Source organism: Sinocyclocheilus rhinocerous, unplaced genomic scaffold, assembly GCF_001515625.1.
Source record: "Sinocyclocheilus rhinocerous isolate Xijiao unplaced genomic scaffold, SAMN03320098_v1.1 scaffold20, whole genome shotgun sequence".
NCBI lineage: Eukaryota > Metazoa > Chordata > Actinopteri > Cypriniformes > Cyprinidae > Sinocyclocheilus > Sinocyclocheilus rhinocerous.
Genome location: NW_015640468.1, coordinates 1,613,016 through 1,628,420, shown reverse-complemented (window position 1 = coordinate 1,628,420; position 15,405 = coordinate 1,613,016). Strand labels below are relative to the sequence as shown.

Sequence of the window (15,405 nt, the reverse complement as noted above, 5' to 3'; positions counted from 1 at the left end):
TTCTCATATTTTCTATCACAACTTTGGCAACAGCATAAGTAAGTAAGCAAGACGCAAGTAAATAAGTAAATGTATAATTTTTTTTTTCTTTTAATGGAATGGCACTGAGAAAATTTATATATATATATATACAGTGGGTACGGAAAGTATTCAGACCCCCTTAAATTTTTCACTCTTTGTTATATTGCAGCCATTTGCTAAAATCATTTAAGTTAATTTTTTTTCCTCATTAATGTACACACAGCACCCCATATTGACAGAAAAACACAGAATTGTTGACATTTTTGCAGATTTATTTTCTTTTTTAATAAATCTGCAAAGATGTCAACAATTCTGTGTTTTTCTGTCAATATGGGGTGCTGTGTGTACATTAATGAGGAAAAATAACTAACTTAAATGATTTTAGCAAAGGGCTGCAATATAACAAAGAGTGAAAAATTTAAGGGGGTCTGAATACTTTCCGTACCCACTGTATATATATATATATATACACACACACACACACACAGTATATATATATATATATATATATAAATAATACCATAAAATAAAAATAATATAATAATTCCATATAATATAACATAATAATCATTTTCTACATCTTTATGTGCTTTCTTATTCTGTTTTAATTCCCTCCATCACTGACTGAACAGATGTAAACAGTCGTGTTTGTCTTGGATTAATGTGGACAAACTCACTGGGAACATCTTGAACAGCTGCAGGCGGTAAGACGTCCAGCCTTTTTTGGATTTGTAGATTGGGAGCGGCAACTGGATGTTACGCGCATACTGAGAGAACAGCAGCACCAGGAATATGGTTCTGTTGAATAGAGGGGAGAGAGTTTATACACTGCATCCACTGAGCTACAGTTCGGTTATTTACACTGCCATCATGTCTGTGTGTGAGCTGTACTCACAGCATGGCAATGCCCCAGTGTTTGCCTGCTCTCTCTCCAGCCGCCTGGAAGCCCGAGAGCCCAATGAGAGTGACAGTAGGGGTGATGGTGAGCGGGCCGATGTACTTCAACAGGACACCTGGCAAACCCAAGGCCCCTATGATCACCTCTATTAGAGACGAGACGATTATAGCACCCTGGATCTACAGAGACAGGAGAAAAACAGAGTGGGAGAAAGAAGTTTAAACGTTTTGAAGTGCTTAAATCTGATCATCATACAAATAAACTAAAAGAAGAAAAAAAGAAGAAAAAGGATGGACCTGCAAAAAGCAGTTAAAGGTTAAAAGCAATCAAAGGTTGAAAAATGTCATTGACAAAGGCCTCCAGACAGCGTAATGTTCTGTTTAATCTAATTTAGCTCAAGTTGCTTTGTCTTTGTCTGCCACACCAAAATCAATGTCAAATCCGTTTATGCAAAAGTATCTTAAAAGACAGATAAAGGGATAGTTCATCCAAAAATGAAAATTCTTTCATCATTTATTCACTCTAATGTAATTTCAAACCCACAAGACTTGGAGAAGACTTAAGACCAAGTTAAGTCCTCCAATATATCCCCTGTACCAGGGCCGTCCTTAGCTGATGCGGGGCCTGGTGCGAGGTGGGGAGCAGGGCCTCCCTCTGTCCGTTCGCTGGGGGGCCCCCTCAAGCGCAGGGCCCAGTGCGGCCACATCAGTTGCACCCCCCTAAGGACGGCCCTGCCCTGTACTGACGGAATAAAAGCCTGAACATTACCTGTCTGTTCTCAGTCGTCTCCTTCAGTGTTGTGACACACACAGAGTGAGCGTGTGCAAAAAAGGAGCTCTGTGTCTATAGTTATTACTGCTTCAATTTGTACATTATAGTTGTTTCATTTAATCGCACATTATTATATACTTATGTATAACAACAACTACTCATTTACTGTGTATATAATATATATATACACGCGTTTTTTTCTTTTTCAATCTTTTTTATCCACATTGCTGTATTTAGTTTTCACTTATCTTTACAGTATATTTACTTCCACACATAAATCATTTCTTAATTTGTTTTTACACTGATTTTAGCGCACTAAATAAACATTTATGCATATTGTTATTTGGATGACATGAATTCTTAAATGCAGTTTTTAATAGCTCATATTACCCGAGTCACTACATGCTTTATTGTACTTTTAATACATTTTAATCACATTTCAAGATTTTAATTAACTATACAAATTTTAATTATGGAAAAAATGATTTATGTATTTAATCCATTGTAACATTAAATATAAATGCATCCTTCATTCATTCATTCATTCATTCAATATTGATGTAAAGAGGATTTGTTAACTACCCCCTTTTTTATTAACATTTACAGTGATCGTGGTTCTATAGATCTTTTTATAATAATTCAGAGCCTTTATAACTACTCTGCCTAAACTTGTCACCTCATTTTATTTCATTAGCTTCTCACCATCAGCTCCTTTATCGATTTTTACATTAATGTTCCTCATTAAATACGTCTGTTCTGTTCTTCATTCTCTTTGTTTTAACACACCTCTCGTATCCTGGGGTACCAGATGTCTTCTGTGTGTGGCAGCTCTGTGATATTTAATAGAGGAACAGCTGCAGAGAAACAAGACGATCAGATTAGCGGTCTTAAGTGTGACTGAGAGGATACACAGGTGTGTGTGTGTGTGTGTGTGTGTGACATGTACCTGTCGCGTTACATTTCCACTTATCCAGTGAAAGAATGGCTCTTGCTGGGGCTAGAAAAGCAAAAGCACTAGCCTGGAACAATGGAAGCCTGGAGGCAAAACACACACAAAAACACAATCATTCACAAGAACAGCTTGTACTAACACACACACACACACAATTACCCACAACACTCTTGCTCCTTGGAAACATCTATCCTCCAAGACAGGTAATGGTCACCAAGAGGAGCTCTTAACCACATCATGAGTCAGTGATCAAATCATTCTGTCTAGCGTCTGTAAATCACTCAATTATAATTATAAAAAAAGAACAATTGACATGAACACTGACATCTATTTAGTCTCAGGTAATCAGATCTTTGCCTAAACAATGCAAGATCAGGTCCTTATTGCAGCCTATTTTGTCCAAGAAGAGACCATCTGACTGACATGTAACCATTTACATGTGGTTTAAGGCAGCCGTTCTCAACCTTTTTTGACTCTAAAGCCCCTCTATGTTCAAATGCCTAAAAAAAATCTAAGCTGATATGGACATCTGGTATTTCTGTTGTAGTAAAAATACATAAACTAAAATATGATAAGAGTTTATTGTTGTAATTTTTGTTGTTGTTGTTTTTAATTAAGAGCATGTTAAATTAACTAAATGTAAATAATTTTAAGACTTACAGGCCCACGTTGACCTTTGATTTGGCCTGCCATGCCACAAAAGGATATTATGAAAGGAGTGGGGGGAAAAAAACATAATTGAAGCATATATTCAGTTCTAATTTATATTTTTGTTTTACATTTTTTTTAACATTATTGTTTTTATTATTATCATTATTTTATTTTTTTAATATATATATTTTATATAGTAATATAGTTGGATATAATGCAACATTTAATTTCATATCAAAAGGTTTGGGCACCTCAGCTCTAACCACTAGATGTCTCCACACACACTACTCATATTCTCACTGATGTGGGGTCTAAAGTCTGTTAGTAAAGACTGCTGCCACATTAAATTATAATTATAAAAGGCCATTGATTTTCAAACTCACTCTCATTTTCCCCCCTTTATCTTTGCTTAAGAACACTTGATGCTAATAAATTGCAGAGCAGCAAAGAGGGGAGGAGGGTCATCATGACCCAGCAATGACAATAAACAGTAACATCAAAAGGACCATGTTTTACATAACTACAACAGAAGAGCACAGATCAAATTTAAAGGGTTTGCCTTATGTGTGTCCAGATAAAGAGAATGCTTAAGGTCAAAACATCAGTTCTTTATCCTCTACTCAGTGGAAAATTGTTCAGTCAGATGTAACAAGTATCTTAATGACTCAGCACAAAGGTCTAACGGCAACATTCACCCGATTCTTCCCACTCTTATCTTCTTCTCATTTCCTCTATTTTCCGTCACTCACTCGGGTTTCCCTGGAGACAGCATGTGCCACGAGCAAGTGATGTCAAAACGGAGGGATCACATGAGCAGTACAGACATAAGATGGGCCTCTTATACAAGGGGCAAAGTGGCCACAAAAGAACACTGAGTGCCAGACACAGAACAGACAAAGGCTAAATGTCTTTATGACATGAACAGCCTAAAGGATCAGACCTCCACAGATACTCAGCCTCCTCCACCTCCTCCCGCAATCTACGCCACATAAGACATCACTGCCACTTGCTTCCCTTTTGGGGGTTTTACGTCATATCAAACAATGTTGCGACATTAAAGGTACAATAGGAGATCTTGGAAAATGCTATAACCGCTGGGCTACATCATGTGTCATTCACTGGTGAGAAATCTTTGAAAGTACTACAATACCAGGAAGGAAGATCGGCTTGTTGATGTTTGCCTGCCATCCTCGCTCTGTCTGCACAGCGTGCGTGAACGCGCTGATGAGTATCCTGTCTGCGCGAACTGGGTGCGCAGAGGTATGCTAATACATACGTTGACAGGCAGGTAGGAAAGCATATTAAAACGCTCGGACCGAACGTTTTGATTAGACGAACATTTCTTGATCCTACACCTTCCACAGAATATATAAATACAGACAAATACATTTAGACCACTTAACTTAATGATTGCTATCGGGATGTGAAGAGACTTTCAACCAAACAAACAAAAAATGTTTCTGAAGACAATCACCTATTGCGCCTTTAACTACATTTAAGCGAAGTGCAGCAGCAAAACATTACCAGTGGAAACTTACGGAGGAAATAACAGTTTCCTGAGTTGCTGTGATTGATGATGTTTATGTTTGTATGGGTATAAACAGACCCAAGGACTGTAGATAAGACATTGACGCACAAGTTATTATTATTATTTTTTTTAAAGGAATCAGAATGTACTCGTTTGTTTTATCAAATGCACTTGATCCTTATTCAAAGCAGAGGTGAGGCAACATAAGGGTCATGGAGCCACTGGTCACCAGATTGGTGACTGATCCACCCTGTGTTTAATGGTTTGCAAATTATATGTAAATACCAAAAACAAATTGTTAGCACATTTAGTGAATCATGTTTTTGTTAAATATTTACACTACCGTTTAAAAGTTTGGGGCTGATAAGAGGTTTTTGGAAAGAAATCTTGTATTCACCAAGGCTGAATTTATTTATAACAATTTAAAACACTGTTTTCTATTCTAATATTTTAAAATGCGATGATGAAGCTGAATTTTCAGCATCATTACTCCAGTCTTCAGTGTCACAAGATCCTTCAGAAATGATTCTAATGTGCTGATTTGCTGCTCAAAAAACATTTCTTTATTGATGTTGATAACAGCTGTGCTGCTTAATATTTTTGTGGAAACCATCATACATTATTTAGAATTCTGTGATGACTAGAAAGTTCAAAAGAACATAATTTATTTGAAATACTTTTTTGTAACAAATGTGTTAGCCACTTTTATTTAAAAAAAAAAAACACCTTTTGTAGCACTATAAAGAGCTGAAGGCCTTCATTGCTGAGTGATTAAAGAACCTCAATCACAAAGATCCACAGATGACCACAGCTTAAACTGAACTGACCCATTTTCTCCAGTCCAGACCTGTTACACGAACAACTGATAGTTAGATTTTGTACCAACAAAAGCAGCTCTTACACGACAAAAAAGCTGTCATGTTATCTTCCATGTTTCAATTCCGTTTTCTCTTTTATAATAAAATGTGGTCAGCTTTGTGCATCTAAGAGGGTTGAGTGTCATTAAAAAGAAGAAATCTTTTCAAACAAATCTCAAAGCTATAGATCCATATCAGGAAAGTGTCCTTCAAAAAATTTAATTGGAGGAGAGAATGTAGCTAAAAGCACCTTGAACAGAAGTGCTTGTGTCTTGTAGCCAGTGGAAAAAAAACTTGGGAACGCCCTTCCTCTTCACAGAACTGAAAGAAATAGTTTAAATCAAAACTAAATCTAGTTACTTTCACTTTCAGCAAGGGGAAGGAGAAAGACAGGGAAAAGGAAATAAATAAAGAGCTAAATAACAGAATGTACTGTAAGGTGGAGGAACACCTGAAAAAAAAAAACACCTAACAGTAAAAATAAATAAATACACAAATAAATAAAAACATTAATGAAACAACAATGTGGTAAAAAAAAAAGAGAGGAAGACAAACAGATGTTGTTTTAAGCCATTTTTGTGCAAAAACACAAATTATGGAAATGTATATCGAACATCATCAAAAAGGATGAAAAATATCTAGATTTACAATTTACAATCTCTCAGCCTTATACTTTAGAGTAATATTCACACTAACCTCAAGTACATGCCCAGACATGCCAACACAGCCTGTAAATATATGATGCCAACTTCTGTCTTCCCTGAAAACTCTTACCTTTTGCTTTAATTACAGCGTTCCAATAACTGGAAACCCCAAGTTCACTTCTGTGAGGTCATGACGTTCATGCCCTTGTTCTGGACTTGCTTATCCAACCCATGAACATGAGTGATGCAGTGTTCAACATGTTCTGTCCATCATGATGTGCTAATAATGCTCTCACACTTTGATCAGGCATTCGATTTTTATACACAGCTTTGCTGATGAATATCTCACAAGCACTAAATAATTTCAATTACGATGTCAATTATGATGACAAGCCAGTGAGAAAGCTGAGATTCTTCACAGCTGTCTTTACTGTGGTCAGAATGTTCAAGATGTTTATCATCTTCCATATTTTCTGGGAGTGAGCAAAAAGAGTGAAGCAGAAGCAGCACTTGCTGAACTAAAGTGCACTTGTAAACTAAGCCTGAATCTAGCATCCTGAAAGTAATCAATAAAACCACCCACACCCACACACAACACAACATACTGTGTGCAAAATAAAAGTCAACAACAGATGGATTTCTGCCATATACTGAATACTTTTATATGTTTTGATCAGAATAACGGATTCTAAAAAATAGTTATATAAGGTATAAGTAAACTGTTGAGCGTACCTGTTAGTAAGTTAAATAAACTCCACTGACAGTGGAGCATTGCATGGGATTTCACCGTGCAGGCTGGATGCGAACCTGTATCTTGCATTGTCACCATGGCACAATGTGTCTGGAACACATTCTAACCGCTAAACCTTGCTTTAAAAAAAACACACTTACCGGCAGCCAAAGGTGGTCTGCAGCAGGGTGGTGATGCCCACACAAAAGAAAATGGTGCCAATCAGCTGACTGGTTGCCCATTGGTCAAATCCCACACACATGGCTTCAGCAAGCAGGAAGGGTACAGCGATAGTTCCACTAAAGCAGGTAAGATAGTGCTGAGGAAGAATGGTGTGCAAAGAAAAAATATCAGTATTTTTATCTCTGTTATCTCTGTAAAGGAGAACCTCAAATTAGAGACCTGGACTCCCGCGGGACTACTGCGAGACCCGCTGGACCCAAAGCAACAGAGTGCGGCGCGGGACAAGACTTGATGGGTGAGTGTGGGTGCGGGCGGTTAGACACTCGTGTGTGTGCGGGATGCAGGAGAATAAAATGATTTGAGGGACTCCGCAAAATAGAAATATCAAAAAAACAAATAAATTGTTATTCATTTATTGCACAAAAGCAACAAGAACAACTAATATAAAATAAAAATGATTAACAGGTGCAAACATAGGCAGAGTTTAAATTTATAACACGTGTTTGCAGCGTTGAGCAATGTAGCCAATCACAGACATATCTGTTGATTTCTGGAACGCTATTGCCAATCAGAGGTGTTTAAGTTAGAATCCACTCACCACTCAAAACCCCTGAGTTCTTGTGCAGTGCTGAAATCTGCGTGCTTATGAATCTTCTTATTATAACCCACGAAGTGCAGGCATTATGAAAGATTCATTGTGCATATATTTATTGCGTTATAACAGAGCTTTGTGAGAACTGAGATGTCAGCTTTTTAGTGATTATAAAGGGATCGCCTTTTGCTCGCATTCTGCCATGCCAAGCCCAAACCATGCACACAGCAGCCTATGCTTGCTTTTCTGTTAAAAATAACAGTTTTGTGAATGTTGATGCTTTAATAACAAATATTTTATCGGGAGCGTTTATGCTGTTCTGGCTAGGCGAGACGGAACATACTATTTCATGTAAATGTCATGGATGTACTGAAAAAAATCTATATAGACTACTTTTATCCGGACTTTTGCGGGTGGGAGCGGGACAAAACATGAATGTTGTGGGACTGAAAAAATCCATCTCGCGCAGGTCTCTACATCAAATCTTACACAAGTCTAGGGTAAAGTGGGGTCACTGCTTCAATGTCAAGGGTCACTGCTGTAAATACTAGGGTCATTACTTCAAGTTGAGTGTCACTGCTTTAAAGTCTAGTTTCACTGCTGAAAGTTGAGGACCACTGCTTCAAAGTCTACGGTCTCTGCTATGAAGTCCAGGGTCACTGCATCATTGCTTTAAAGTCCAGGATTCACTGCTATAAAGATGAGGGCCACTACTTCAAACTGGATGGTCACTGTTGTAAAGTTGAATGTTACTACTGTAAAGTTGAGTATCCTGCTTCCAAGTCAAGATCTCACTGCTGTAAAGTTAAGGGCCACTGCTTCAATCTCCATAGTCAATGCTGTAAAGATGAGTGTTGCTGCTTCCAAGTCAAAGTTTACAGCAGTGAAATTTGAGGGCCACTGTTCAAAGTTGAGTACCACTGCTTCAAAGTTTAGTTTGACTGCTGAAAGTTGAGGGTCAGTGATTTAAAGTCTAGGATTCATTACTGTAAAGTTGAAAGCCACTGCTTCAAACTCGAGGGTCACTGCTGCAAATTCTACATCTACAGTTACTGCTATAAACCCTTAGTTGATCTTAAATGTCTGGGGCACATCACTCTACACTTGAATGTTCAAGTAAGTATGTCCACATGTGGCTGTGCATATGTTTGTACCTGTAAACCTAGGAACACACACAGGTACCAAGGTGGTGTGTCCTCTATGGTGTATATCATGTCCATTCTCCTGGCGTCTATGCTGTCTGCACTGTCCACAGTCTCTGATATGGAGCACTGAAGGGGAGAGGAAACACAAGACACATGGGATTCAGGCTCTGGGCTGTTCCTATGGTAACCAATCTCTATTACAGAGAAGTTTAGTGAGAGCTGCACACTATAAACAGCATCAGTACAGACACACACACACACACACACACACACACAAACACAAACACAAACACAAACACACACTCCTGGCAATTCAAACGCATCAGCAGGAAATCAGTTCCTCTATGCAATTATCCTGAAATGAACTAAAACTGCTAAATAAACTCCATTCTAATCTTCCAAATTGATAGAATACATTACTATAAGAGTTATTCTCTTACATCTTAAACATGTTGTAATGGAAAATACGTACTTGTTTTAACAATTTGATTCATTAAAATGCAATGCAAGGATACAGTATAGCCATGAAAGTCTTGTCTATGTCTTTGAAATTTTTATTCTGAAATGCAACAGTTATTTTTCAATTACCAGACAAATAATTCTCATTTCATATTAGTGGGAACACAGAACCAGAGAGAGACAGACTGAGAAAGAATCCCAAAGTGTTGCCTGTTGCATTAGAGGCAAACCCTGAGGAAATTCCACTGGTTGTTGTGACCTCCGAAATCCCTGTTCCCTCTGTGGTGGAAAAGTACCTAGTCATAATGACTGAGTTATTACAGAACAGGGCTTAACACTGATAAGCATGACTGGTACGAGCAGCCCCTTGATTTAAAGGTGACATGTGTAACTTCTATACCAAAAGCGTCACAAAAAACTCACTTTGTCCTCAGTCTGGCTGTCTTTTGCGTAAATGGCCATGAGCTGCGTGTCCTCTGCGTCCTGATCTCCAGGGGTCTGCACGACACCATTAACCACCTGTCAAATACACAGAAATTTGCAAACATCATATATTTACCAAGTAACAAAAAGAAAATAGGTGACACTACTTGCAAACTCTTCTATTGTCATGACAAAGGATAAATGTGGATGTGGACATCTTGGTAAGCAATCAAACATTATGTAGGTGAGTTTGGCACAGGAAGGGTTAAGCTTCCAGAAGCTTTAATTTGGTTCTATTTGCCAAATTCAAATGCCAGGGTTCCAGTGGCAAGCGCATAGTTTTACCTAACATTTCATGATATTACATCCCCACACTGGCAAAACATGTCAGTCCACTAAAGTTCACCAGGGCATTTATGCAGATACAGTAAGTGACTACACTCATGTCATGTAGGGAAGAGTTCACCAAAACAAGGATTACATGAGGTTTAGCTCTAAAGTAGTCAAGTTTTTGGTGGTTTCTAATGACATCATACTAGACAGAAGATTTATATGGCTGCACAAGGGTCTTTCAAACAATAATTATACACAGAAATGACTCCGCAAAAGGACTATTAGAATCCTAGAAAAGAACATACTTCACTAATAATTAATCACCAATTTAAAAGAATGATACAATAGACATAAATGTTACAAGACACAGTTTGTTATGTAATTGCATTTAAGGAAGTGTTGGGCATGACTAAGGGAAACTTGAGTCTTGACACTTCTTCTTAAATGACTGAACAGATAAAGTTACAAACAGTAGACCATAGTGAACTAACTGATAAAGAAAAAACACTTTAAAAGATAATATCTAATAGCATGTCTCTAACCTCTTGACATGCTTATAAATGTTTAAATATGAATATTTAGCAACAAAAACACTACCAGAAAGCAGCAGTTGCATATTTTAAGTTGTTTGGTTTGTTTAACTTTTAGAAAAACCTTTCCTGCAGTGGTGAGATAACATGAACATGAGGTGCTTAACATGTTACAAACACAAACACAAACAAACTGTATAATTAAAGTAGTAATGTTTTACAATACTTTATTTGTTAAAATTAGGTAAACTATTTTAAGCATTTATTAATGGTAATGTTTATAACATTTACAGTGCCTTGCGAAAGTACTCATTTTTTTCACGTTTTGTTATGTTGCTGCCTTATGTTAAACTGCTTTAAATTACTTTTTTCCCCCACATCAATCTACACTCCATACACCATAATGGTAAAGGAAAAAAATGGTTTTTAACATTGCAAATTTATTAAAAATAAAAAACTTAAATGATTCCATTGCATAAGTACTCATACCCTTATCTGGGACAGTTGAAATTTAGCTCAGGAGCATTCATTCAAAAATGAATACTTTTGCAAGGCACTGTATATATACATAGATTATTCTTCTCTGTTAATTTGTGCCTGTTCATAATAGATCAATTAATGTAATTTTATACTACAACTTGAAACATTGCAGTATTAAAAATGTATTATTATAAAACTGATAGTTTAGAGGCTCACCAAGCCTGTATATATTTGATCAAAAATACAGTAAAAACTGTAATATGGTAAATCTCAATTATTAGCAGCCATTAGTCTTCAGTGTCACATGATCCTTCAGAAATCATTCTAATATGCTGCTGATTTGCTACTCTATCAATGTTGAAAACAGTTGTACTGCTTAATATGTTTGTGGAAACTGTGATAATTTTTTTTTTTCTTTAGAATTCTTTTGATCAAAAGAACAGCATTTATTTGAAACATAAATCTTTTGTAACATTATAAATGTCTTTCCTGTCACTTTTGATCAATTCAGTGCGTCCTTGCTGAATAAGCCCTAAACATTTGAACAATAGTGTATGACTTGTGTGTGCATCTTCAAAGGAAACCTTATGTATACCATGATTATAACAAAGTTGTTTGTCATTCCTAGTAGCTTATAGATACTTGAAATAGAAAATTCTAGAAAGCCAGCTTTTAAATGGCACTTATTGGAAGTAGCAATTTGCACACCACACTGTCCTGCTTAAAGTACACGTGACCACAGTGTCCTGTAGAGTCACTGTGATGACAGGCTAGAAGGCATTGTTTCTGACCCTATGATTAGCGTCATTCCATACAGACGAACACACACTCACTGGGATGGGATAGAAGTGTGCACTGTGTTTGTTCTCCTCCTCATATTTGCCAGGCTCTGCGGCGGAGTCCATGGATTTGGAGGTGGTGTTTTTACCAACACCCATTCCTCTCCTTTGCTCCCCTGCCTCGTCCTCCTCCTCTCCCTCTGGCTCTGTTCCTCTCCTGCACTCCCTCTCACGCTCTGATAGGAACACTGCTGCTCTGGCTGTCAGTACACTCTCATGCTCCGCTGATTGGCCAGCCAGGTCATCTGCGGTCAAAAAAAAAAAAAACAGAGCAATGTTGTTCATGAATGAATAATGAAATTAAAGTGCTCATCTGATGACTTAAATAAAACAATAATCCATATAGTCATAAACCAATATAATTACCTTTTTTAAATCTCATTAGTTTTTTGTTAAAAAAAATGGAGTACTTCACACTCATTTTATAAAGGCAAAGGCAGAATGAACTAATAAATTAAGCAATGAAATGGAATCTTAAAACTAATCCAGATCTGAGACCATTTATCAAATGAATAACGGTTTATAAACTCACATTCCACACTTTACAGTGTGGTTTTGGACTCAAGCGACCATTTAAATAACAATGATGTGTGATTAAACATCTACAGTTATGGACACAAGCAATAGAGGATTTGAAAAATTTGTGGTGAAGTAAAGAATAATAAAGTTTAGGGAGATGAAAAAAAGAAAGAAGTTGGAGGGGGGAGTAGGATGATGAAGATAGGATGGGTGAGATGGAAAACAGAAGCGGAAGAAAGACAGCGACTGACTGGTGAAGGTCAGTATGCTTTATTAGCGGACTGTTGATTTTGGTAACCGTCAAGTTCTGTTTACTTTTCTTGTGGCCTTGGGCCAGCACCCTCCCTATTAATGACAGTGATTAGACGTGTCAGCGCACCACCAACGGCTGAATCCCTCCCCACACTGCCCATGATCCCTCAGCAGCCTTGAACTCCAGGACAATCACATCTGCTTGGTATCTAGAAGCCATCTGGGTCCACGAAAACCCCCTCAGCTCTACGCATGCCGTGCCAGACTCTTACACATGTCCAAACTAGCCACGGTCATGACAAACATCAAGATATTTTGATGCCGACTTGGGTTTTATTTCTTGTTGCGTAACCATGCCCATTGTGAAATCTTAATGGTCCAAAACCCAGCTTCTCAAAACCGTACAACAAACATGAAATAATGAAATAAAATACAATTATACAAACATTACATTAAATTAAATGTACTTTATTATTATTAATAAAAATATTTCTTAGATATAGATCAGATATTTAGTAGAAAGTTAATAGATTATTATTATTATTATTATAATAGTTTTACATTTAACATAGTTAGGACACGGTGTTATATTACTATATATATATTTTTTCTCAATAATTTCCTCATTCATTCAACCAACATACAACCGGTCTGACATCTTTTAAACACTTGGTAAAATTAACGCTTGATTGTCAGGTTGCTTTCAATTCATTCAAATTAAAAGATATTTCCTTGGAAATAACCTTTCTTTAATAATATGTTCAATTGTGATCTCACATTTACTATCATTTTAGATTTTGCATTAAAGAGTTACCGTTAAATTCGTATTTACATTTTACTGAGCAAATAGAGTTGACACTAGATATCGGCGACATTCTATTGATTTTTATTTGGAAAGCAGGTGTCCTAGTGCAGCTGGGGACAGTAAAGAAATGAGTACCTAGTTCACACATCACTCCCACCAATCAGGTCGGCCGGAAGCATCTGTGTGGGAGGGGTTAAACTGGGAGAAGAGAAGGATAGAGAGAGGATGGAAAAGAGAAAGATGGAAGAAAAGAGGTAGGGATATAGAAAAGGAATGAGGGTTGACAAAAAGGAAGATAGAGACAGGTGTTAATTAGCAGGAATAAAACACAAGCCATTTCATTTCTATTTGATCATTTAAACTATGCTGTTTAACTAACATGTTGATATTTGGAATGTGCTAGCCTATAAGCAAATCCCTGCCTGATACTTGACAAAGCTTAAACAAGTGTTGCAGGTTTGAAACAAGTTCAGCTCTACTAACAACATCTGTGGCATGCAGTTAATTGGCACAGACAACTAGTCACTCAGGTTGTACAAACAGGGCTTGAATTTCGGCACGAGGTAGCGGGCGGGTATTGCACATAATTTGACTAATTCCCACAGACTATCAGATCAAATCAGTATTCTGAAAACGTTCACAGACGGCATGAGTGATTCATCACTACTGTGTCTTCCCTTTTCAGCTGAACTCAATTCAGTATCGCATACTGTTTTCTGTGCGCTCACAGCCAAAGCAAGCAAACCAACTTGAACCAGTTGCGAAACCTGCGTGGAAATTTTTTTTAGACTCAAAATATTCCTAAACTGAAATGATACACACAATTTGATGAACAACCGTAAATGTTATTGCACATGACGACCCCATTTCAGACGGCATTTTCCATTCTCATGGACCTCCTCGTGCTAATCTACTCTTTGCCCCATGGAGTGAGGGGAGGGCGATATGGCAAAAACATGATATCACGTTTTTTTTTTTTCAGTATCAATATTTTAATCACGATTTTTTGTCATGTTGGTTTTACTATTTTGCAAGTTGTCTGAGCAGTACAGCCAAACTAATTTCCCTATTTTAAAAACAAAGCCTTACAAGGTAACAAAATACAAAATAAAAAAGGATGGCAGATATTTAGGCCAAAGTGGGCGAAGATTAAAATCTTTGTCATTATTTTATCTTTGTTATTAAAAAATAAGAACAAAGATACACATTACAAATACACATAATATACAAATAAAACAAACAGTGCTTTATTTTCAGGTACAGTACAGTACAGTTCAGTTGTTGTACAGTATGTTGAGACGGAGGCGCCAGAATACTACGATATTTCTTTAAAAGCAGATCGTGGAGACATTTTAAAGGGGTCATATGATGTTGCTAAAAACGAACATTATTTTGTGTATTTGGTGTAATGAAATGTGTTTATGCGGTTTAAGGTTAAAAAAACACATTATTTTCCATATACTGTACATTATTGTTTCTCCTCTATGTCCCGCCTTTCTGAAACGCGTCGATTTTTACAAAGCTCATCGGTCTGAAAAGCAAGGTGTGCTGTGATTGGCCAGCTATCCATTGCGTTGTGATTGGCCGAATTCCTCAAGCGTATGACGGAAATGTTACGCCCCATACCATACTGTGATGCCGTGTCTCGGCGCGACGAGACAAAAACAATAAAACCCATTACAAACGAGGCTTTTTTAGCATCCAGTGGGGACATAATTACGGTGGCAGCAACAATAAAGTTATGCCTTCTTTCTTTGCGTGAACATTTGGGCGGCGTTATGCAAATCTTCCCA

General features: G+C 37.2%; 1 protein-coding gene across 3 annotated transcripts in view; it reads right to left on the bottom strand.

The window, feature by feature from the left end:
• The window catches only part of slc23a2 (solute carrier family 23 member 2), a 46,457-nt gene that overhangs the window by 19,829 nt on the left and 11,223 nt on the right, over window positions 1-15,405 (bottom strand). For 2 of the 3 annotated variants that reach the window (XR_001641432.1, XM_016569243.1), the window contains exons 2-10: window positions 13,748-13,810; window positions 12,031-12,281; window positions 9,855-9,950; window positions 8,982-9,098; window positions 7,214-7,371; window positions 2,637-2,725; window positions 2,477-2,544; window positions 917-1,098; window positions 699-819 (exon numbers count right to left, since the gene is read on the bottom strand). Coding sequence is in view for 2 of the 3 variants with exons in the window: in XM_016569243.1 (XP_016424729.1) it covers window positions 699-819; window positions 917-1,098; window positions 2,477-2,544; window positions 2,637-2,725; window positions 7,214-7,371; window positions 8,982-9,098; window positions 9,855-9,950; window positions 12,031-12,281; window positions 13,748-13,760 (1,095 nt within the window). In the remaining variant the exon portion in view is untranslated. The remainder of the gene's footprint in view (window positions 1-698; window positions 820-916; window positions 1,099-2,476; window positions 2,545-2,636; window positions 2,726-7,213; window positions 7,372-8,981; window positions 9,099-9,854; window positions 9,951-12,030; window positions 12,282-13,747; window positions 13,811-15,405) is intronic. The other variant, XM_016569244.1, reaches the window with a different exon arrangement.